This window comes from Ambystoma mexicanum, chromosome 2p, assembly GCF_040938575.1.
Source record: "Ambystoma mexicanum isolate Mex_15411 chromosome 2p, UKY_AmexF1_1, whole genome shotgun sequence".
Classification (NCBI taxonomy): Eukaryota; Metazoa; Chordata; class Amphibia; order Caudata; family Ambystomatidae; genus Ambystoma; species Ambystoma mexicanum.
Genome location: NC_090923.1, coordinates 1284566300 through 1284588161, shown reverse-complemented (window position 1 = coordinate 1284588161; position 21862 = coordinate 1284566300). Strand labels below are relative to the sequence as shown.

General features: G+C 47.0%; 1 protein-coding gene across 3 annotated transcripts in view; it reads right to left on the bottom strand.

Moving 5' to 3' along the window:
- The window catches only part of RRN3 (RRN3 homolog, RNA polymerase I transcription factor), a 1004740-nt gene that overhangs the window by 771194 nt on the left and 211684 nt on the right, over positions 1–21862 (bottom strand). For all 3 annotated transcript variants that reach the window (XM_069645599.1, XM_069645600.1, XM_069645598.1), the window contains exon 6: positions 17433–17489. In XM_069645599.1, coding sequence (XP_069501700.1) covers positions 17433–17489 — 57 coding nt within the window. The remainder of the gene's footprint in view (positions 1–17432; positions 17490–21862) is intronic.

Here is a 21862-nt window from a genome sequence, read left to right as displayed (position 1 = left end):
GGATTGGTGTAAGGAGCCATCTCTTCAGTGGATACCCGGCATCACCTGTATGAGACGAATAAAGGGTGTCAGTGGAATGATAGTGCTAAGTAGCCCCCCCCCCTCCTGCAAGGTCATTGACGCATCAAATGGGCCACGATGTCATGCATGGAATGAGACTCACCGAGTAGCCAGGATCTGTGCCCTGCGTGTCGCTCCATGTAGCGTGGTTTTCTTGTGTTCCTCAGGACCATAGAATCATGGGTAGATCCTGGAAATCTGGCACAACAATGCGTAAAGATCTTGTTGGAGTCACACACCATTTGCACATTGATTGAATGAAATTGTTTCCGGTTGCGGTACTGGACCTCCATGGCATGTGGGACAACCAATTCAACATGGGTGCAGTCGATGGCACCAATGCAACCCGGGATGCCGGCAAGTGCATGGAATCCCACTTTTGCGTTGGTAATCTCCTGGTACGTGCGTGGTAGTGTGATGTGGTCGTCGGCGTGCTTCAGGAGGGCATCGTGCACTTGGAAGAGTGTCCGTGAGAACAGTGGCTGTGAAATGCCATGCAACTGTCCGACTGTGTGCTGGTAGGTGCCTGTGGCCAGGAAGTGGAGTACAGACACCACCTTCAGTAGGGGTGGGATGGCGGTTGGGCTATCTATCATGCTCACGAGGTCAGCATGTGTCATGTCCACAATGGCGATTATGGTGTCCCGGTCCAAACGGTAGAGGGTGTGGATCTGCTCAGCAGTGAGGTTGAACGGATCAGCTCGGAGGCGTGGGATTGCGGGCCGCCTGCGTGGTGGTAGTGGCAGTGCTTGTGGGCCTTGCTGACCCTGCCTTGCCCTCCTCCTCCTCCTTCTCCTCCGTCTCCCCTGTGCGCCCGGTTGTTGTACCTGTTGTTGTTCGTCGTCTTCTTGTAGTTGTAGCACTTGCAGTGCTATCTGGTCCCCCAGGCCCAACATCGCTAGTCCTGCCGGTAGCATTTTGGAGTGGGAGTGGTTGTGGGAGGGGTTTGGGTCTGCTATATATGTGCTGTCGGCCTGTATGGCCTCCACCTGTGCTGATTGAATGAATCTGTGGCAGATGCAATCCCTTCTGGCCGAGCACGTCCCGCACGTAAGGCTGCATTTGGCCGCATGGCATCTTGGAATTGGAATCATGTATCAAATCCCGATGGCAGTGTGATGTACTTTGACTGATTTTCATGCTATGCTCCCATTGTTACACATGCTATAATTGCAGCCGCTTACATACCTGTGAAGAGTCAGTGGTATGTAGGGCTCGATCGATGGCCGACCCTCATGCAGCACAGTAACGTACTTCACCGACGGGCGTGGCGTCCCATTTGTGATTGCAGCCAGTTAGCATTATGACACACAGCCGCACTACATTGATGTAATTGTGGATGCAAGCGTTCACAGAAGCCTTTTCGACGTAATGTTGCAAGTGATGAATTCGAAGGCCAGCATTTTTGGTTTTGAAGTAGCGGCGAGGATACGCCCACAGGTCTGGCTGGAAATGTAACGTTCTATTGTAGAATGTCCTTGGGACATGGCCCATAACAAGCAAGCAATGAATGATATGAATTGAATGGGATGCGCAATAGCGTAGTGGACGATAAGGCAGGACGTTCCCAAATCCATCTTGCTTCACAACACTACAGATCCGGCCAGGAGCACAGTGGTTTTTGCAGACTGCATTACGCACAGACGCGATGGAAGTTTCACATATTATGTGAGTGAATATTCATGCGTTTTCATTGCGGGATGAGGGAATGATGAATGGATGCATGGACAGATGATTCCATTTAGGGTCTGCCATGTACATGGGTTTTTTGAATCACTCCCCTTCCCCTGCGCTATGTGATGCAAGGCTGCCATAGTGGGACTTACGTCTATCTGCCCTTGTCGGATCCTCCCTGTCTCGACGCGCCTTCATACACTTGTGTCTAGGCACGTTACTAATCCCATGTCATGGGTTCTATCTTGACGGACGCATGCACAGTAACCGACGTTGCCAATGGTGTATTTACCTCGATTGATTTCGTTATGAATCGATACTGATTTAGGGGTGTGTATATTCCTTTGGAGTGGGCTAGCATGCATATGGGTGTGGATTTGGTGTGTTGAATGAAGATTGTAATGCATCATGAGTCCCGTAATGCAATCGGTTAATTTGTGTTTCATTTGGGTGACAGGTATCTCCTGCCCTATTGCAGATGCCATCTGTACGCCACTCCTCCAGATGGGTTTTACTCTCGACACCTGCAGCTTCGGGTGAATCAGTGGAGCACCATTACGATCTTATGGGACGATCGCCAATGGGCCACATGCCCTTACGCTGTACTGGTGGCTAGGTGCAACATTTCGGCCTTTCAGCTCGACTAGTGCCTGCCTCATGGGACGGACCTGCGGTTCTTGCCGCTTCCATGTTGCCTTTTGGAACGTTGATGTAGGCCCTGTGTGCCATGATGGTACAGGGCGTCACACAAGTGGAAGCTGGTCAATTATTGCAGATGCAGCCCTCGGTGATGATGGATGTTTTGGTGTTATTTTGCAAATTGCTGTGAGGCCTTTGTCATTTGGATGTGCATTTAAATTGTATTCCGATATTTGGCGTGTTGCGTTATTCTTTGCAGGTGATGTGGCGATTTTCGATTTGTGGCGGTATGTATTGCGAGATGATCTGCATTGTGTTCCGCCTTCTGAGTTGAGTTGTGTGGTACAGTACTGGCCGCGTTTGCCTACGTAGCACAGTATGGTCACGGATAGGGGCTGCCATTGTGACTGTTTACATGATGTGCTGTTCAGGGGCGGGGGATTGGCTTTTGGCCGACTGGTGCCTGTCAGCCAGGTCGATTGGTGGAATGATGGGATGTTCAGAATGTGGCTGGTCACAGGTGCCTGTGTTTGCGTGCGTTTGTTGGAGGGGGACTGGGGTCATGTCCATTGGAATAGCTTCTGTATTCATGCCATCTGTGCCCTGCAGCTCCCATCGGCCCCTCTTGGGATGAGCCTGGCTGCTCAGTCACTCTGCCAACTTGTGTGGTACATGCTTCTGCTGATGGTTGGTTTGTTTACTGGCAAGAGTACAGGGCTGGTGCAATCCCCCTCAGGATGCTGTTTTGGATGTTGCCTTGCGCTGGTGGCAAGCGATGGGGGACTACTGTTGTTTTGTGTCATGTGTTCTTGATTTTCATTTTGATGTATTGTACCTTCACATGCCTGTGCTGCATCAGTACGGCTATGGTGACATGCCGTACATGGATGCCCACTCACGGGGCGCTTTGAGCCCCTGCATGCATTTCTACGTTGGCATGCATGGGTGAATTGTAGATTTCACTGGTTGCATAGTGTGAGTACATTGCGCCTGCCAGGAGTTGTGCAATGTGGCCAGGGAGTGGAGTTCAGGCACTCAGTGGGCCATTTACGGTTGGTTCACGATGCCGTATTTCTCGCCATGGCGGAATGGTACTTTACGACGTGCTTGATGGCGTTCAGTACATGTCCGCTAGGGTCAGAATTCGCGTACCGTTGCGCCATGGCGGTGATTCCGGTTTTGCAAGGCGCGCGTGCGCGTACTTGGTGCAGTTAGCGTTGCCGTTCACTGCGGTGTCGCTAATGGCATCGTACTTTACGGTGACGGGTCATAATCGCAACGAGCGGTGTTCGATGGCGGTATTGCATTTCCGCCATCATTTTTCCATTTCCGCAAGGGTCGTAATGAGGGCCTGTGTCAGATCCGAGTTGCTCACGTAGTGTAGTGGACGAGTTCTTCCTCCTGATGTACCCCTCTGGTCCTGTAATCAGACAACCAGAGCAGTAAATCAGAGGAAAGAAAGGATACCGGATGTGAGCCAGGTGTCGCAATAGTAGACAGCTGCCGCAGAAGCGAAGCCGCAGAAGCAGGTGTCGCCGAGGTGAGATGAGATGCGGAGTACAGGACACACAGTGAACCTAGAAGCGAAGTGTGAGGTTAATCACAATGCGTATTGGCAGGCAAGCACTCTTTCAGGTAATAAACCAAAAACATACAGGACTATGCAGTTGTCAATAGCAGTCAGACTATGCGTGTAAAACGTGGTCCTTGTTATACTGATTCTTAATAATCAATATCGGTCCCCTCCCCTTTCAAAGGTTCACAACCCGCTATAAGAAACCCCTAACGGGCTTACCGTATGACTGTTCTTCTTAAAGTCACTTGGGGATTCCAGGCAGAGAAGCAAGAAGATGGAGGTCCGCAATTCCACTGAAGAGAAACCACACCCTATCCCGACGGCACAAGGATGCCTAAGTACACTTTGCCAGTCTCTAGTCTGTCTACTAAATGGAAAGAGTCAAAGTTCCAAAATCCCACAATCCAAGGTATCCCAATAGTTCTTAGCTTTCCACGTTTGCAGCAGCAGAGGAAGAAAACACAGTTCGGGAGCAGCCGTGCACGTGAACAGCAGCACAACACCAGGGGCAAGAGCAGGTCCGTTAGCAGTCCATGGTCAAAACACGAGTCGGGCAGAAACATAGCAAAAGGCAATCCAAAAACGTAATCCAGGTAACGTTCCGGGTCTAAAGCACGAGACAATCCAAGAGACAAGATGAGGGTCGAGGAGGAGGGATAAGGGGCACGGAGGGTCCAAGGACAAAGAAAGTATCAAGGGCAAGGATACAGGAAGAAACAAAAGCAATAGAAGCAATTCTTCGTAGCGCCACCAATTTCGAATCGGAAGCGCCGGCAAACAAGTGGGAGGTGCTTAAGTACAGATCATGTGACAATGCTACATGCTGCTCAACGTCGGCGGTACATGGAGGAGGAAAGGACTGGACGCCAGCGTTGCCATGCCAACTTTCAGGCTGCAGCGTTCTGAAAGGGCTATACACATACGATCTGGGAATGATCGTTGTTAGGAAGAATTCTCTGCAAGGCTAATTTCCCAAACCTAGTGAGTCCCCCAGTAGCTTTGCTGGATTTTTGGGGTTTATTTTTTTCTCCTGCTAAGAGTGAGACTCTTTTTCTCCCACTCTTAGACATGATTTGAGGTGTTCCTTTGACTTTGTATGTGTTTTATGGGCTATGGGGTCCTTTACTCCATAGGGCTTCATGTGTTTTTGGTATGTGGGTTACACAGCACCCTCCGTGCAGTAATCCAGGGGTGTTGTAGCGACCCCCAAACATAGACTCCATACCCCGGGACTGACTGCTGTCTCCCAGGGCATGTACAGTCACCATTGGCTTTACTAGTCTTAAATTGTGAACAGAACCAGTACAAACCATCATATTGTGGACGTACTGGTCATGGCAATTCGATTGCCCCAGGGTCTGTTGTTCGAGGGGGCACTGTCCAGTCCCCCCGACTGAGTTTTGGCTGGTGGCAGTGGATACTACTTTTTATATTCGACTGCAAATATATTCCTATGGGATTTTCCCATTGTTCGAGGCTACCACTTTTTAATATAGCCTCGAACATACCGCCGGTTTATTAAATTAATATAAATTCACCGGTTGGTATTTTTTGCCGAAACTTGGTTCCAAAATGCCATTTATGTTCGCTTCTGTGACTACAACCCAAGTCGAGCCCTTTGTTCCACTTTTTGGTGGGCTTCTCCACAGAAGCCTCCAAAAGTGGTGCCACTCTGTCTGGGTACCACAGGGGGTGTGGCAAGGGGTTTAGGCACCCTGGACTGAGTTGCCTCGGCAACTCAAGTCGCACTCTTGTGTGATTGGCCCAAGTGGTGAGCCGCCCGGCTTACCACTTAGCATGTGTGAGTAACAGCTAGGCTGAATGAATGGGGGTTTGCAGCATAAAAGCAGGGCTTGGGGGACTGGGACTGGGACTTCAGACGTCGCCACAGGACCTAAAGAATCCGAGGAGGGAGAAGTTGAGGCGACCTGTAACGACGTCACCACCGGTGGACCCCTGCTGAACCGTCTCACCACTTTTCCCGACGACAGAGGAGATCTCCAGCCCGGAGATTCTTCTTCCTTTGACTGGTGGGGATAACCAGTTTGCCCGACTTATCGCCTTCCTGGAATATCTCGTGGCCGCCTTGCCCGTGCCAAGCACCCCGGCAACCGGAATACCACGGTTTACCACTACCGCGAAGAAAAGGGTGGTACCTTGTAACCAGGAAACTCCGCGGCTGGTTTCTTCCCTGGCAGCGCAACGACCTTCAGCTTTCCTCCACGTTGAGACCTCCTCTTCCTCTGCACGAAACACCGACTTGCACCTGCTGCCAGGAACAACTGCCCTCGCTGGAGCGTTCTTCCCGTTTTCAGGTACTGTGTCCCGCCTGGCTTCCCTTGCGACAGATCGTTCGGGGTGACAGTAAATCCTCTACTTTCTAACCTGGGTTGGCCTGGGGCCCGTTAACTAACTTTTCCTGACTTGATCTCAATCTTTTATGAACTATCTACAAAGACTCTTTGGGCATAACCCCCCTGTGTGATCCAGGACACATTACGCTTGCTCTCTCTAAGAGCAGGCCTGGCATTTGAACTTCCTTGCTCTCCAGTAGACTTTGCCTAACCTACCTCACTGTGGTTCTTTGAAAAGTATTGAAATTGTGTGCTTTCATAACTTTGCCTTTTCCCTCCCTTTTTCTATAACTTATTAGAGTGCCATCTTATGTTAAGTGCTCACCTCTGTCTGAAAATAAGTGGTGTTTCTCACTAAGACTTGTCTAATAATTAATTAGGGTTGTATACATATAATAGTGACTGTGTGTTGAATTTACTTACCTCTTTGTGTGCTAGTGTAATTTACAAGTGTGTCTTTAAATAAATAATTATATACTTTTACACCAAAGCTCTGGTCAGTGTTTGCTTGTGCTACTGTATCCCTGTACCTATTGTGTATACTCTATATACTGCCTAACTCATCTTGAGAGAAGTCTGACTGCTCAGCCACAGCTACCAGGTAAATCTGGGTGGTACAGACTGCTACCAATTGGGTTAACTGCCAACCACCTGTAGTCCTAAATCTTTTGCAGTGGTCCCTAAGGGAACTGCACAGGTTTCTGCCCAACAATCGTACACCCAGACATGACACTCTGCCTCTGAAAGGGGGTAGTGGCCTTCATTTAGCCAGCATACCAGGCATCACTTTCTGTCTTTAAGTGTTTTACAGCTGAAGGTTTTACATGTTTCACACTCTTCAGCAGAGTGGCGTGGGTGAAGGTAATAAATATATTATTCATACCTGTCTCCATCAAAAATGTGTTTTAGGCAACAGTTGGAGCAGGTTCTAAAAAGGGACTTCCTTCCCTCCATTTTCACGCTCCCCCTTTCCACTTATCTGACAGAAAAGGGTAAAGTGTAACGCTTACCAGGACTCCTTGGGAGCGTAATGCCTTCTCAACCTGTGGACCTGGTATCTTGGCACTTTTAGGATTCTCTTTCTGTGTTTATTTACTGTGGAGCTCTCCATCCTGCTTTTCTACAGGGGCGCGTTGAGATGAAGGAACAATGGCAACTTGGATAGCTGATGTACTCTATAGCATCTTGCCTTGAAATGTCTATACTTTAAGAATTAGTCTTTGGGTAAGTACGCTGGTGAAAATACTGTAATCTTTAAAGGCTTCAATAGATTGCTACGTTGGAGAGAGATCTCTCTTTCTAATAATTTGCTCTTTTTCTCGTTTTTTTGCAGGTTTTCGGAATTTGGGAAAATAATTATGGCTGCGGAGTTACTACGGATGAGGAAACGTTTTTATTTTTAAACACGCAAGTTCGCCAATAAGAAGTAACTGCAGCCTTCAAGGAAGAGCGCGGAAACAACTATGAGGAGAAAACTTAAACAACCTTTAGGTACGTAAATGTTTATTAAACGTCTTTTCTTTTTTACTGTTAAGTTAGTTTGTAAATTAAATACCTCTTGTATTTTCTGCAGGTTTCGGAAAGCTGAGGAAAAGTACCTTTGGAAGATGCAGTGGCTGCAAAAGAAACTTCTGACTGAAGATTTTTTTATTTTTTTATTTTTGAATTAGTAAAGCGCGCTGCAGCCCAGAGGCATTGAGACGCTGTTGCAAGCAAATGACTTAGTGGCGGATCGCTCAAGGGTTACAGCAAACGGACATGAGATAGTGAGGATGTCAACAGTTACAATTGGACAAAACAGCAGACATTATACACAGAGGTGTTGCAGTAGAAAACGCCAATTGAGATGACCAGGTAGCTGGCCACAGCAGTGGCGGTTTAAACAAAGAGCCAGATTTGGATGGCTGCTGCGACTACGACAGAGATGTCTTTATGGGAGGGCTCTTGCCCCAGGCCCCCACCTGGAGGTGGGCCGACAAGTCTGTCTGAGCTAAAGAGGTCTGTTCCAATTCTTCACCAAATTGAAATAGAGCTTGTCAGCTGCTGAGGCTCTAAACCCATCTGTTGTTGATGAGTATATTCTGCTCTGTCAATGAATCCTGCAATGCTTTCTGTGTTCACTGTGGCATGCATAGTGTGTGCGTTTACCACGGCACAACTTCTGTAGCATGCTCATCTTTCTATGGTGATTTATAATGATCACGTGCAATAGCCAAAGTTGACATGCATATTGATAAATTTGGGTTCTAATTCAGAAGATATCTCTGTGTGTTAAGTGCTCAATGCAGAGATCTATGATCATATGCAAGATTACAATACCAAATAGCAAGGCCAACCCAGCCTTTCCGCTGGTTTGCCTTCTCACATGTTGGCGACATTGTTTAGCCCATTACCTGATCTTTCTTTTAATTTAGGCCATTTAAGTGAAGTGTGTTCAAGATAGAAGAAAGCGGCCCCGATATTGCAGGCCCCTGGCAAGCATATTTTAATGTCTGCTCATTTGACCCAAAAACCAGTTTGCTTTTTTCTGCACGTTTATAAATAACAATTTCACAAGCCTGTGTTTTGGGCATATTAAAATCTTTAAAATACGGAAGGGAAATTCAGATGAAATCGTTTAGCATGGTGATACTTGTATACTTGCCTTGATGATGGAGACAATGAATCTAGAATCATTCCAATTTTGCATAATCAGCTCCCATAAAATTTTTGTTTTTTTTAAATGGTCATGTTGTGTTCTGTTCTTTGTGTACCTTCCAAGTCTGTTCTATAAAATGGGATTATTTTAGGTCATGGTAAGAACTGTAAAATAAAGCGGTAAAGTACAGAAATTGCAGACTTAGTGCAAATTACAACGGCATCTCTTAACTAATGTCTGATCCTGTGCATCTCATTTAAACTCGTAGTGCCTAACTTGTCAAAATTCCCAATCCCTAGACCTTTCAAAATTGTTGCCCTTCAGAGTGATTTTGTTGTCAGAGTATTATCTTCAAAAAAGCCTAACTCGTGGCTTCACTGGCTGTAGTGTTGCTTCCTCTATAATAATAGTGAGCATTGATATATTGCACATCACAATCACTTGTGTCTTCGCACACCAATGGAAACACTACTTCCAGTCCGTCTTGATATGGACACCTTCCCGGTAGCTTCTAATCTTCACCCACTATCTATGCTATAGTATGTGTAGCTTTCTCCTGTCTTCCAATTGGTCTCCTGTATCCGTGCCTGAGCACTTTTGCATTCTGTGAGGCAGCCAATCTGACCCATCCATGTATTCTGGGTTACATGGACCTTTTTCATTAGATCTGGCTGCTATCGAGGAAGTGTCCTGTACCTATGCTAGAACACAAGGGCCATCATTCCGAGTGTGGCAGTCCGGAAACAAGGGTGCCAGTAAGCGTACCGTTTACATCCTTGTTTCCAGACCGCCACACTACGTGTCTGCCTGCAGGGGCCATAGCGCTTTGGCCCACATATGCAGAGTCATCACGGAAGCACCGCCACCATTAGCAACGGTGCCGGTGCTTCCATCTAGCCACTCCCATGGAGTCCGGTGGGACACCACAGGAATGGGGAGTTACCAAATTCACCACCTGAAATCCTGCGCTGCTGGGACTTGTAATGTCCCAGTGGCACCGGGAAGTCAGTTGGTGGATTTGGAGTTTCCGGGTCAACGGCAACACACCAGTGGCACAGGCGGGTTACCGCCGACTTCAGAATGAGGTCCAAGGACTCTGGTCGTGGTCTGCGAATGTTGCTCTTTAAATGCTTCTTGTTTGTCATTCTGATTACAGCAATAATGAAGAGGGTAAGGGGGCTGAAAAAAGTATGCATGCATATTTTGATTGCTCCGAGGCAGCATATCAAAAACTGTGGTTTGTGATATTGATAAAGGTGGCGCAACCACATATTCTGGATCTCTTTATTAATTTGGATCACTGGGGGGGGGGCCCAAAGAGATCCGTGCGCCGGGCCCTAACATTACTTAAGAGGACCCTGGACAACAAGCGGAAACGGCTGCGAGTGAAAACTGCTAACGTAAGATGCTGCGGCTGTGAGTGAAACTTCTGACTGAAGATGCTACGGCTACGAGCGAAGGCTGCTGACTGAAGATGCTGTGGCTGTCAGTGAAACTTCTGACTGAAGATAACCGCTTCGGAGGTAACTTCAGTCTGGTAAGTCTCCTTTTCCAGGTTCTGTGAGGAGAAACGCCGGTAGCGTTACCCGCTGTCAGTGGAGCAGACGTGAAGCGCGCATTCCAGTGGAGGCTGGGCTTAAATAGCTCCCTCTGCAATATGAATAGAACGGGCAGCCATTTGTAAATGGATCTTGCGGCTGCCATGTTTAGTGTAGGAAATTACTGTAAAACATCACAAGAGTCTATGAAAGCATATGCTGTGAATGGTGTAAATGCCATATGTGCCAGGCTAACACCCACCTTCAACCTGCTGACTGATATAATGTTCCCTGTCTAGCCTGAATACCTGAATGAGGACTATGCTCACTGACTGAGATCATGACATGAAGTTCCTGAAGATAGAGTTTGATGGTTTTGAAAAGATATGGAGATTTCTCTCTGGGAAAACACATGAGGACTCCTTCCAGCGTGACATGCAGTTAGAATCTGAAGGGAGGCTGCAGGGGAGGAGCTACATACTCGACGTTCCATTGGTGGGGACCAAAAGCAGCCAAAAGGAGGGCAATGGGATACAAAATAAACACCTAAAGTTTTCTTTATTTACTATGGTAAAAAGTTAACCGAGTATTCCCAGCCTGACGACGGGGAATCGTTCATAGTATGTGAATCTATAAAAGATCCAATGCTGGAGAAGTAAAGTTCAGATAAGCAAACTAACTCAATCCCAGTCACTAAGATAGGCCTAGGAAGGGATCCCTTGACCAGGCCTCCATCGACCAAGGTCAGAAAAGAGTAGTTTAGGGAGAGGACTTTACCGCCATGTGTTAAGATGGATTTCTAGAATCTGGCTTGGACGACAGATTTTAGGAGGCTAGCCTAGTTATAGTCCACTGGAATACACTGTGAGGTTAGCCAAAACCCAATGAAGGTAGCAATGAAGAGCAGTCAAGGCTATTCTCAGAAGAGTGGGGTCAGATGTCCACAATGAGTCCACACAGTGAAGCACACAATAATTAAATTTAGACAGGAATGTATAGAAATAAAAATCTATCTTTATTCTAGGCCTTAAACACACACTAAAAAATGAAATAAGCAGGTGATATCACCGCACAGTACTCATTAAACATTTATACATTCACCATATGTTCTTAAAATGCATTCAATTACTTAAATCAGCACAGAAGGTAAGTACAATGATGCAGTAAAGATGGAACCAAGTTACAACTGATATTCCCTAACTTCAACAGTCCAATCCCTAGGAAGAATGGAGCCATGTGCCCAAAAGTCACAGGAGCCACAATGCTTCTCACCAGAAAGTATCTGTAGCAGGTAGGTTGCTTGTGTTGGTGACTTTCAAAAGAAGAGATGAGATAAAGTTACTAGGTAAGTGTCACGATTCGTCCGTGGAAGTTGTGGCAAAAATGGCGGCTTCACTGAGCCATTGCGGGATCAGCAGCAACATTCTAGCCTCTCCAAGGCTTTGGTATATAGGGCAGCCACGCCCCCTTCCCGACACGCTGCAACTCGTATTGTCTGTTTCTCTTCGGACTGCTCCTCTAGCGTTTGCCGTGCCTTCGTTTCCTCCTGCTACCCAGCCTTTTGCCTTCCTGGCATTTTCCTAGTCTGAGTACCCCCTCCTTGCTCCGGTATTCCTGTTAGACTTTTCCCTCCTGCTACCGCTTTGTTTGCGCTCTTTGCGCTATACCTTTTTCCTTCCCATCTCCGCTCTGCCGCCTGTCTCTGTCGGCTCCTTCGCTCCTGAGCCTTTTCCCGGGTCTAGCTCCGGTTGACTTCCTTTGTCTGGACCCTCTTACCTTCGGGTTTGTTCTCCTGTTTCTTTGCTTACCTTTAGTTTGGCTTCCGCCGCTCTTTTCTGTCTGCTCCCCTCTAACTTTCGATAGGCTTTCACTCTCTCGCTTTCCTATTAATTTTTATCTGTATTTCGTGCATCCTTCTCTCTAGGTCCTTTTGTCTCCACCTTCTTTTAGCGCTCCTGTAGCAGAATTCTGTTCTTTCTTCCTTCCTTTTCTCTGGGGTTCTACCCTTCGGGATCCTGGTTGTACTTTCAGCCTTCTTCCCAGTTTGCCTCTCTTTCTTCCCCGGGTGCTCTACCCTAGTATTTATTTGCCTGATCATCTCTCCTCCTTGCATAACGTGAGTCGTTTGCCCATGCAGTCTTCACCGGCACCAGGATCCTACCCATAATTTCTGTCCCCTATTTTGGAGACAAGCATCACCACTAAGGACTTCCATCTGCTGATCCTGCATCTACAGCACAGGGTTTTTTGTGCCTTCACTGGTTTTTTCCCTGGAACGGGGCCAAGCTCCCTTGGGTCCACCTGGCAGTAGTTATAACCTAAGTCAAGGTGGCCTCAGGTGGAGAGCGTCCTAATCTCTACGAACAGAAGAAGGGAAAGAAGGTTGTTGAGACAAGAGGAGATAAGAAGCTCTGCAAGAAGGAAAGAAGAAGCGAGAAGGAATCCCTCAGAGCCCACACTCCGGAGGACCCAGGTGAGGAGACACAGGGGGAGGTAATTGCAGACTTTGACAGCAAGTAAAATGTGATCTTATCTTTCAGATGATACTACCGACCAAAAGGCAGTGAAAGGGAATGGGAGGATACAAAGAGTTTGGTTCTCAATGTTATCCTATGGAGGACAGGGAGTGACAAATGATTTGCGTTGACTAACACGCATCCCCACACACCCCACCCGACTCTGATTTTCCAAGCTGGCTTGATGGGTCGAGTGGGGGTTGGATGCGGGGAGGGGGTGAATGTCGCTGGAGGTTGGATTTTCCACCGTTGGTTCCGGTGAGAGGTGCCCAGGAGCTACGGGTGCAAGGATTCTTCTGGTCGGATCCAGGAGCAGAGTGCAATGTTTGGTGATGGAGAAATGCAAGATTCGTCAATGCAGCCCTCTTCACGACAACTCACAGGACAGGGAAGGTGACTTCCAGCAACGGCCACCACACACAGATGATGGCAGGCGTCCTTCCAGTCGCAGAAGTCCTTCAAGGACAGGATCCCTTGAGGCCCAAATTCATCAGGAAGGCGACTTATACCACAAACGTGCAACGGCGACGGTTCTAGCAAGGAAGCATATAGGAGAGCTGGACAGTCCAGCGGGTGGTCCAGGAATACTTCTGAAGGTTCTAGACAGCTGGATCCTCGAGAGCACGTCGAGAATGTTTGTTCCCACCAGTCCAAGGGTTGAAGCTCCGCTCAGGTCCTTCATAGATCAAGTACTCCACAACAGGGCTTCACCAGGCCAGACGCAGGAAGGGGGATGCCAGGCATCATCAGGTGTCTTGTTCGGTTCTTCAGTCGACTGTTTTCTATGAGGGATTGTTGGCTCTAATGCTGATCTGAAGAAATGGCTACAAGAGTCCTCTTCTTATCAAAATCCAATCAGGGACAACTATTGGTTTCACTCATGCCCCATATCCAGAATCTCTGGCACCACAGATGTGTTCAGTGGGACCAGACAGTCCCACCCACTTCCTGGGTGCCACACACACACGCACACACACAACTAGCTTGCGAAAGGAGCAGCTTTCCTGGGCAAGTGGATGACCTTATATGGGATTTCCTGACCCGGTAGGAAGAAGGCCAAACTACAATATGGCCAAAGAGCAAGCGAAGATCTTGTGGCATGGACATTTTAAGGCACTAGCCACGTTTAGTAGCCATACGCAGTAAATGCTAATGTGCACACATAAAATAACATGAAAATGGTACAAATAGAATTGCTGCCACCAGCTTGTATTTAGGCACATATAGAAGTAACCAAAAATGGCAAGTGTAAAAGGTTGTGACGAAACAAAATGATCGCCAATGCGCTGCATTGTAAGATCCTGTGTGCAATGTTAAAAAGTCACAAAACTGTAAAGGATAAAAGGCAAAGAGTTTCCCAGTACAGGACTGATCAGTTTCCCCCTAACAACTGAGCAAAAGGCAGGAGAAGTGACGCTGGAGGCTTTACATCCCTTCCTATAGTCCGAACAAACCAAAAAGATTGGGTGGTCCATAGAAATTATGGAGGGAAAGTTCCTAAAATATAAATCTTCCCCAACACCATGTAACCCTATGGAAAACAGGAGGTGGGGAGAAACTGTTATTTTAACTTGCCCCTGAACCAGATTTTTCCAGAGACCACTGCTGAGCACAGACTTCTGCGCTTGGTCCGGTCGAGTAATATCCAAAGGTTTTGGGAGTAGAAGCCGCTTTCATGGCACAGGATTTAGTTTTGGTTGGTCGCTGTGCTTAGGAACCTGTTCCAGACACCATCCAGCTGAACACCCAAATAAACAAAAGATGAAGACTTCTGTGATGCAGGCAACCTCAGGACACCCCTATGATACAAAAAAGGCAGATTGTAAGGGGAGGCACCAGAGTCAGGCGGCGACAGGTGACCTTTCAGGAACAAACAAAGGAGCAGGTCCAGCACTGCTTCCGATGATGGAAGAAGTCTGAAAATGCAGGAGCAGGCACCTTGTTGTACAAGTTGAAGATTCTCCAAGTTCCAAGGATGCATTTGGAACAGCGATGGCTGAAGCGAGATAGCCCAGGAGGGAGCTGGTCAGTCCACTGGTAAGTCCAGGGACACTTCAAAAGGCTCAGAACCTCAATTAGGGGTTGAGGCTGGTTGTTCCCACCAGTCCAGGGGTCGAAGCACAGGCAAGGGTCTTCTTGAGGTCAGTCAGAGGAGCAGGGCTTCAACGGGATGTCATTGGAGTTCGTGCTAGACAGCTGCAGGGCTCATCAACAGGCTGCTATCCGTAAAGGATTTGGCTCCGATGGTGATCTGAAGAAGAGCTGAAGGAGGAGTCCTTTTATCCAAGATTTGAACTAAAAGCTTGCACAGGTCCACAAGTGGTAAAGATCTGCACCATTCAAACGGGCAGCGGCTATCCAATCATGGATAGCCACTTGCCAATACTTCTGCCCAGCAACAGACATTCAGGCACCCGGATGTTACTGGGACCAGACAGTCCAAACCCCCACATCCGAGCTACATGCAAACCACCCCCTTTGCCTGTGAAAGCAGCAGCTTCCATGGGAAAGGGCATTAAACATATATAGTTAACCTTAGGAAATGGGTAACTGCTTATGCACCTACCAGAGACCTAAGATCAATTAGGAAGCAGAAATTGGTGGTTCGCAGGGCAAAATAAAACATGGGGGCATGCATGATCCTTTGAAGTACTTTTGCCCCAAGTTTGGAACAGGCTCCCTCTGAATCTTCGCACTGAGGAAAGCAACTTGCTGTTCAAGAAACATCTAAAAACCTGGTTATTTGCATCATTCGGCCCCAAGCGCCTCTCGTGCTGCTCATGTTTTGTCCTGTGGATTTTTATTTTTGTCCCTGTCCTTGTGTTTGTGTTGATCAGCGCCCTGATGTCTGTGGGCTGTCGGCGCTATATAAATAAATAAAATAAAATGGTATTTCCTGACCTGAGAAGGCAGGAAAAAGGCCAAACAATAATATGGCCAAAGGACAAGCAAAAACCTTGGGGCACCTCCTTCTTAGGTGCTAGCCAGCAATAGTAGCCCTTTGGCGTAAATGTAGAAGTGCAGGAGTGGAAGGTGTAAAACAAAGTAGAAAAAAATTTACTGCCACCAGTTCATCCTACACACATTTAAAAGTAACCAAAAAGCCATTACAGAAAAACCTATAAGGATACAAATTATCGTAACCACACTTCACTTTAAGGTGATTTGTGCAATTGTAACAATACAAGGCATTCACAGAGAGAGAAAGTCTCACTACTGATAGTCTTAAGGACTAATCAGTTTCTGCCTACGAATGAGCAACGATACAAAGGAAGTAAAGCAGAAGGCTTTTCTGAACTACAAAAATTAGAACAGGAGTCTAAACAAAGCAAAAAGAAAGGGTCTCCCTTAGAAATCAATGGGAAGAAATCCGCAAAAAGAAAATCTTTCTCAGCGTTACCCAATGTTAATTTAGGATGGTCTTTTTTCCCCATTTCTACAGGTAGTCTAATTTGGCGAGGTCTATGTATGTCCTCATTAATTTTCCATGTTGGCCATCTTCGAGCCACTACTTTATGAAACCGCTAGAGGGACGTTTTACTCAAGCTGTAGCCACTAAACATTTTAATTTCTCAAATATCTCCAAACAGGACATGACTCGACCCACCATCACAATGATCACGTTGAGACACATGAGCATTTTTGGGGGTATTTTGCAAATGTCTTTAATTAAAGATTTTACATGCCTGCATCATTATTTAACATGGTTTTAATTAGCTCTCACACAAGACATCTTTAATACATGATAACATTAATTCAGACTGATTAATTATGAAATACATTAATACTACAATTCTTCATTTGACCTTCCTATTTTTATATATTCTTAGAGCTTTGCTAATATGATGCCCTGAAAAAGCCCCACTGCATTAAACACGTGTCGGTTCTCAGCTATTTCATCATGTTTGAATAAAACATCTGACATTTTTCAGGTATAATGCTCATCAAACCTTCGATTATATCTGGAAGAATTTAACACGCTACTAGATCAACACAATTCAGTGAGACAAGAGAACTCATAAATGAATTTCCAATGTAAACATCTGTGAACTCTGATGTTGCACAACTACTAAAATGTCAGATATTTGCAATGTTTAAAACAATTTCTCATGCTAGTTAGAGAGATACTTCTGACTCATTGAATATTGGACAATTAACTCAATATCTTCCATCACATACATTTAAAGATTTAATCTGTATGAATTGCAGGCCTGTGCACTGGACACACAAGAACTCTTATTTTAACAACATTGACATTTAGACCCACAAGATTCACGGCAAACCATAGCCAATCATTTCTAATGTTATTACGAAATAGAAAACGGGATGCAATAAACAATAGCAGAATATCTAAAAACATCAAGCAACAAAAGTTAAAAATTATTTAAAGGTGGTGACAGGGAAATAATTAACAAAAGGCTTGGGATGTATACTCACTGTCTTCATCGTCAGAGTCAGAAATGTTCACATCCCCATCCTGAATGCACACCCGAGCTGTTGAGGAAAAAGGCAAATAATGCACTTAAATTGATGTTGCAACTTCTACATCACTTGTTGTGCTTGTACAACAGTTCAACTAACATCTTATAGTGTGTTTTAACAATTATGTGATACAATCAAGGAAAACGTTCCTTCAGTAGCTGAAGTGTGACCATGTTCCAACTACAAAAGAATTTAGTTTATTATGAATGATCAGGCTTAATAATGAAAATAATAATAGCAATCATTTGGTTAAATGTGTGCATTCTTATATACAAGTAATAATAATGATAAAATAGAACTTTCTAGGACAGTGGTTACTGCTTGTAGAGTTAGCATTGCATAATGTAATGCTATTCGGAGCAGGTGGATGGTTCAGGTTACAAGAATGCTCCTAAGATTTGGGAAACCTATTACATCCCAGCCTACTGTTATCATTCTGAGAGCCTAAGGCCCACTTGACAGCCTTATATGGAGCAGGAACGTGTGAGGATGAAATCCTCTACGATATGCCAAACCATAAAGAATACTTTAAGGGGTGCCTGGGCCTACCCAAGTCAACACCAACATAGGGCTCACTGAGACAAATGGGTTTTAGCTATCTAGAAAATGAAGCGAGTGTGGCCCTACCAGTTTGTAGATTTCTATATGTTATGTTATTAAGACTTCTACCACGCACCGCTGCCACTTTTTGTGGTCTCCAGGAGGGCTGGGATGACTTAATAAGATTAACAGGGAAAAGCGCAAAAGAGCCTTGATGTGCTGTTGGTAGCTTCAGTTCGGAAAAAAGGGCACTGTGTGCTAGTTTGTTTTTTAGTTGGTAGTTTTGTGGTGTTTGGAGTAGGAGTGTGTGGAAACTTGTGTGTAGCTGGCTTAGTTTCTTGTTTGGTGTTTTATGGTGTTTGAGGTTTGTGGTGGTTTATGCCTTGCTGCGGGACATGTATGGCATGTTTTGTTCAGTGTTTTAGGGTGGGTAGGCAAGATATTGGAGCGTTGTTAGTGGGTTGGTGGACAGTTTGATGAATCCTACGGATCCCTCACTAAATACCTGCCTAAAGTCTCCTCCAAGGTGGCCAAGGAAAGGCAGACGCTTCCCAATCCTGACTTGGGGGTGGTGTACTACGGGAGGATCACCTGGGAGGAGACAAAAGGCCCAGGGCAGTGAGGAGATCCTGTGGGATGAGACACAGTATTTATCTTTTAAGGGGAAGAAGAACCACACATCAAGCCTTTTTGATGTGGGTAAAGCTGGGGTGACATATTTAAACATCTTAAGAAAAGAAAGACCATTTGAGACTTCGAAGGTTAAAAATCCCCCTTACTCCCAGAGGCATAGTGGAAGGAAACCTGTAAATAATGGCTTAAATGAACTGCCTTCTCCTTTCCAAGTAAACTCTTGGGATCTTTCCTTAAACGCAATTGAGAGAAATAAATTTGCATTTAAAATCAGTAAGCTGATATGAAAACCATCTTTTGTTGTTAGGGGCTACCAGTCTAATAATTCCCCGCTACTGGGACTAGGAAGAGGGCCCATGAGCAATGTTGCAGGAATAGTCAGCTTGTAAAGCTCAATGACCCACACGTGAGAGAAGCAGAGAGGCTTAAAAGGCCCCATCAGGTGCAGGCCATTAAATGGAGCAGTGGCTGGAGTAATCGCTGTTGGAGCAGCAGTAGGAGAGCACAGTGTTGGCAATCCAAGCAGAAGTTGGTGGAAAGAAGGGCACCAGCACTTTGACCAAGCAGATTTCAACTGCCTGTCTTAAGAGGGTCCGGTTCCCCCTAAATCTGAAGGGTGTGCAGCGGAAAGTGTGTATGAAGACTGCCTTTCCCCATGTGAAACTGATTGCAGAGATTGCGCAGCAGGAAGTGTGCTGGAGACCATGGCTGAGAGTTTGTGTACAGCCGAGGGTCCCAGGAGCTACCAAAACTGTGCAGTACAAGCTTATACCAAAGGTTGGGTTTCCTATACCTGTAGTCAGAGTTGTTTGTAGTGTTCCCAGAGGGTACTGCATACAAACGTTGCCTAACAGACACTTGTTACTGCAATTGGCTACATTGCAAGGTTGGGCCAGATGCAGTGAATGCTGCAAAGGGACTGCGACCAGTGTGGACCCCCCGCCGCAAGTGACTGCGGTATCAGAGTTAGAGGGAGGGAGTGGAGCGGTGAGACCTACATGGTGAATGCATGCTGGATCATTGCCACGCAGGGAGTGGTCTCCGGTGTGGTGAAGGCATTGGAGGGTTCCTGAGACGTGCTGCACCTGAGTGAACCGATGGATGCCGTCACATTTGTGCTCGAGGGATGGTGCACCTGTGTGCAAACCAATAATTGGCTACGCATGGGTATGGTCACCTACCTGGGGTGTGGTAACTCAATAAATGAGTCCGCAGTGGTTGATGAAGGGAGGAAACAAGGCGGAGGGGAATCCAATGGCATGGCTCGCCTGTGGTTCACGTAGCTTTGTTCTAAGGATAGAGAGAAGGAACAAGTTACTTACCTGTAACTTTTGTTCTTCAGCATGGCTCTGGCATGGATTCACATGCTCATGCTCATGAATATTCCCCGTCATCAGGCCGGGAATCCTCGGTACAAGAAAAACCAGTTTCACTTTCACTTACAAACTGTCTTTCTCCTATAAACCAATCATTGAGCTCTGGGTCATACTGCCCCCAGCCAATGACTGACCTCTCCCCAAACCCCGCCTCCGGCAGCCACCTTCAGATTTGGTAGCACGGAAACTGGCAGTATGACCAAGAAGAGCCGCAGAGGTGCAGGAGGGAGGGCTTGCATGTGAATCCATGCCAGACCCATGCTGGAGAAAACAGTTACAGGTAAGTAACTTGTTACTTCTACAGCATGAGGTCTGGCATGGATTCACATGCTCATGAATAAAGAATACACAGCAGTACAACATACACAACCATGGGAGGTGGCACGGCTCAACAGAAGCAAATACTCTTACCTCCAGAACAGGCTCACCTTCAAGCAAACAGGTTGCGAAGCACTGCCTGGCCGACCCTGGACTCCTCGCTGGAATCCTTGTTGATGCAGTAGAATCTCATGAAGGCGTGAGTGGACCTCCATGTAGCAGCCCTGCAGATGTCCAGCAGGTGCACACCAGACAGGAACGTTGTTTTTGCAAGATCGCTCTGGTAGAATGGGCTCTCAGATGGCCGAGCAGCGGTCGGTGTGCCAACCGGTGACAATGAGTGATGCAGCGGGAGAGCCACCTGGAGATGGAAGTCTTGGACAAGGCCTTCCCATGGTTCACCAGACCAAAGTTCACAAAATGTTGAGATGTCTTCCGGAAACTCTTTGTGCGCGTCACATAGAACTTCAGAGCATGCGCAACATCCAGCGAGTGCAAAGTCCTTTCAGCCGGCGACGAAGGCGTCAGAAAGAATACAGGCAACACCAAAGGCTCGTTGAGATGGAATTCCGACTGAACCTTTAGCATGAAGATGGGATGCATCCGCAGCACCACCCTTGTGTCGTGGAAAGTCAGATAAGGCAGTTTGCAAGACAGGGCCTGAATCTCACCTGCTCTCCAGGAACTTGAGTGGGGATTGATGTATAGACTCGAATGGGGCCCACCGTGAGCCTAGTCAGAACTACGTTGGGTTCCCACGCCGGGGCGGGAGCTTTAACCGGAGGGAACGATCGAAACAGTCCTTTGAGGAACTCCTTGACTAGACGGTGCGACCAAAGAGAAGACCATCCCGGACACCTGGTGTTGCGGGAGATAGCCACCAGATGCACTTTGATGGAGGCGTGTGCGAGCCCCGCCTTGGCCAAGGACAACAAGTACGGAAGAATCTGCGTGATCTTCTGCGTCCGGCAACATGTCTTGAAACGCTTCCACTTGTGCCCGTAGCACTTAAGAGTCAATAACGATCTGGCCCTGGCAAGGACTTCCCAGCAGACTGCCGGAAGCTCATACCCACCGAACACTAAAGGCTGCAGAAGCCAAGCCTTCAGGTTCAGCAAGCCCGGGTCGTGATGTAGATTGCACCTCTTTCTCTGGTGAGCAAATCTGCGACCACTGGCAGCTTGAACGGAGGCTACGTTGACAGGGTGAGAAGGTTTGGGTACCAAATCTGCCTCGGCCACGCCGGGGCGACGAGGCTCATCCTGCACCGGCACTGTTTGAGTCGACTGATGACTCGCAGTAGGAGGGGCAATGGAGGTAACATATACAGGAAGAAGCCTTCCCACGGGAAGGAGAACGCGTCCCGAATGCTGTTCGGCTAATGGAACCTGCTGGCGAACCTCTGGCATTGGAGTTTGTCGCTGTCGCAAACAGGTCGACCTGGGGTCTGCCCCACCTGAGGAAAAGACTGTCCACCTGATCCTGCCTGCGTTGCCACTCGTGGCAGGATGGTGTTCT